This window comes from Wasmannia auropunctata, unplaced genomic scaffold, assembly GCF_000956235.1.
Source record: "Wasmannia auropunctata unplaced genomic scaffold, wasmannia.A_1.0 LD313847.1, whole genome shotgun sequence".
NCBI classification, from domain to species: domain Eukaryota; kingdom Metazoa; phylum Arthropoda; class Insecta; order Hymenoptera; family Formicidae; genus Wasmannia; species Wasmannia auropunctata.
The window spans coordinates 48,164-50,600 of NW_012049043.1; the positions used below are offsets into that span (position 1 = coordinate 48,164).

Genomic DNA, 2,437 nt, shown 5'->3' on the forward strand with positions numbered 1-2,437 from the left:
TGTGCTCTTCCGATCTATAAGTACAAATTTAAATACAATTTTAAGTTGTATAATATTGTTACTTTTTCGGTAACTTCATGTAATATCTTCAGAACCTCGGTTTGCTCTCTACCTTCTGGCGTTAACGAGAATATCCAATCGGAGTGTAACCATGGTCTTATTAATCTAAACAACAATTATGAAATAATGGGCATACTATTTATAAGTAATAATATTATTTTGTAAATGAACCCCTTCCTTTGATTTCTCTATAAATTCAGGGAATTAATAATATTTCAATAATTATGTAAAAAGAGAATAGATTTACACTAATAAAAGGATATATATATAAAATTACATATACATATTACTAATTTTTTTAACTATTTATTCTTAATTAAAGACTTATCTAAGCGTATTTGCATTAGTAGCGTAGTGCATTGTTTTTTTCTGTGATACCTACTGCAGTGCTCAAAATTTTAAAAACGTACAGAATACTAATTTTTAAATAAATAATTTCATGAACTATACATGTAAAGTAACATAATATGTAAATTTTTAATTATCGACAATGTTTTGCATTAAGTATTTTGCCTTCTGTTTGTATGGATATAAAATATTGTTAATAATATATATATTGTCAATAATATTGTTAAAAGATGTTGTTCTATATTTTAAAATAAAAGATGTAGATGTATAGTTACTCGATCATTACATTTATAAATTACCTATAACTAGCAAGTTCACTTATGCGAAGAAACGCTTTCTTATACCGTTGCTGGAATGCACCAAGATCTTGTACTGAAATACCCATGGCAGTTTCTGCAAATACATTTATATAAAAATTATATAATATCTACTATTATCATATATACATATATATATATATATATGTATATATAGGGTGTCTCATTTTAATTTTCCCAAACAAACATCTTGAAAAATACGCAAGATAACAGAAAATGTTTTAAACAAAAGTTAAAGGATATGAAGGAAGACAAATAATGATAAGATGAATTTCACAAAAAATCGATTTTTCACATGAAGATCCTTCCATTTTTTTAAATGGAATATTATGATTTTTTTTAAATGATATGATTCCTCTATTTATTCTGCATACAAAAGTATTGAGGTAAAGTTATCGAAAAATCAATACTTTACGAGGTATTTAATACTTTATCATGTCATTTTTCGATATAAAATATGAAATATCTTATAAACTATTGATTTCTTAATTATTGTACCTTAATACTTTTATACACCGAATAAGGCGAATCGATTAGAGTAAAGAAAACACACACTTGCTTTGCAAAAAAAAATGTACAAATTGCATATTTTGTTATCATTATTTGTTCTGCTTGCCCTATATTTTTCGAGATATTAATTGCCTGGGGAAATTAAAATGGGACACATTGTACCTATATTCTAAAAAAAACATCTGTTCTTTACCAAAAAATTTAATGTTGAAAAGTAGTGATTATGGTACTAAAGAACATTATACTTATAATATTCTACCTATATTATATATTCTACCTATATTATATAAAACAAGTAATTTTTTTGTTATGCCAGCGGCACACGATGCATGTTTTCCTGCTGAATTGCTTGCATTTTAGTAAATCACTGTTACGTCACACAGAACGTTGAATTTCTAGTAATTTACTAAAACGCAAGCAATCTAGCAAAAAAACATGCATCAAGTGTCGCTGGCTTTATTAAATTGGCCAATGTTAGATGTGATTTCTGTAAGACAATTTTGAATATGTATTGAGCAATACGTTGTTATATCAGTATTTGAAATAAAAAAACTAATATTTTGTGTTATATTATTCATCTATGGGAATAAAATTTTATATTGGTTTGAGGAATACATACCACATATTGCATTTAATGTATGTTCATTAAGGAACGGAATTAAATCTTTTACAACTATGCCTTCTGTTTTTTTCAAGGACTTTGTCATTTTTTCGCCTTCCTCGATGAATACCTTAACAAACTGTTGCAATATGTTAAAATTAAATGTAGGAGTTAACAATTTTCGTCGTGAATGCCACTTGTCGCCTGAAAAAAACACAAACAACACGTTCAATGCATGTAATTATGCAATAACGATTTGAAACAAACATTGCAATAAAACCATATTTTTTACTTTAACTTTAAATGTATTAATTGATTTTTAATAACAATAATAACCATTGGTTATATGTACATATAATGTACACTCGCTCACAGAAAGATTGCAACACTTTTTTAAATCGTTTTCGGAATACAGTCTGTTTACCAAATGATTGATACCTATCAATGGATCTGACCAGTTATGTTTAATCGCTCCACGAGAAAACTGCATTCCAAAACCCATCAAAATAAAAAGTGTTGCAGCCTTTCTGTGACCGAGTGTACTTATATGTATCTTTTTTAATTATTCTTTTCTTGTTGTGTGTTTAATCTTTAGCAATAA

General features: G+C 26.8%; 1 protein-coding gene across 1 annotated transcript in view; it reads right to left on the bottom strand.

Annotated features, from left to right (window-relative positions):
* LOC105460912 (cytochrome P450 4C1-like) overlaps window positions 1-2,437 on the bottom strand; it is a gene marked incomplete at its 5' end in the record, with an annotated part of 13,003 nt that overhangs the window by 4,445 nt on the left and 6,121 nt on the right. Inside the window, 3 exons of the mRNA XM_011707407.1 lie at window positions 63-165; window positions 708-801; window positions 1,855-2,040. Coding sequence (XP_011705709.1) covers window positions 63-165; window positions 708-801; window positions 1,855-2,040 — 383 coding nt within the window. The remainder of the gene's footprint in view (window positions 1-62; window positions 166-707; window positions 802-1,854; window positions 2,041-2,437) is intronic.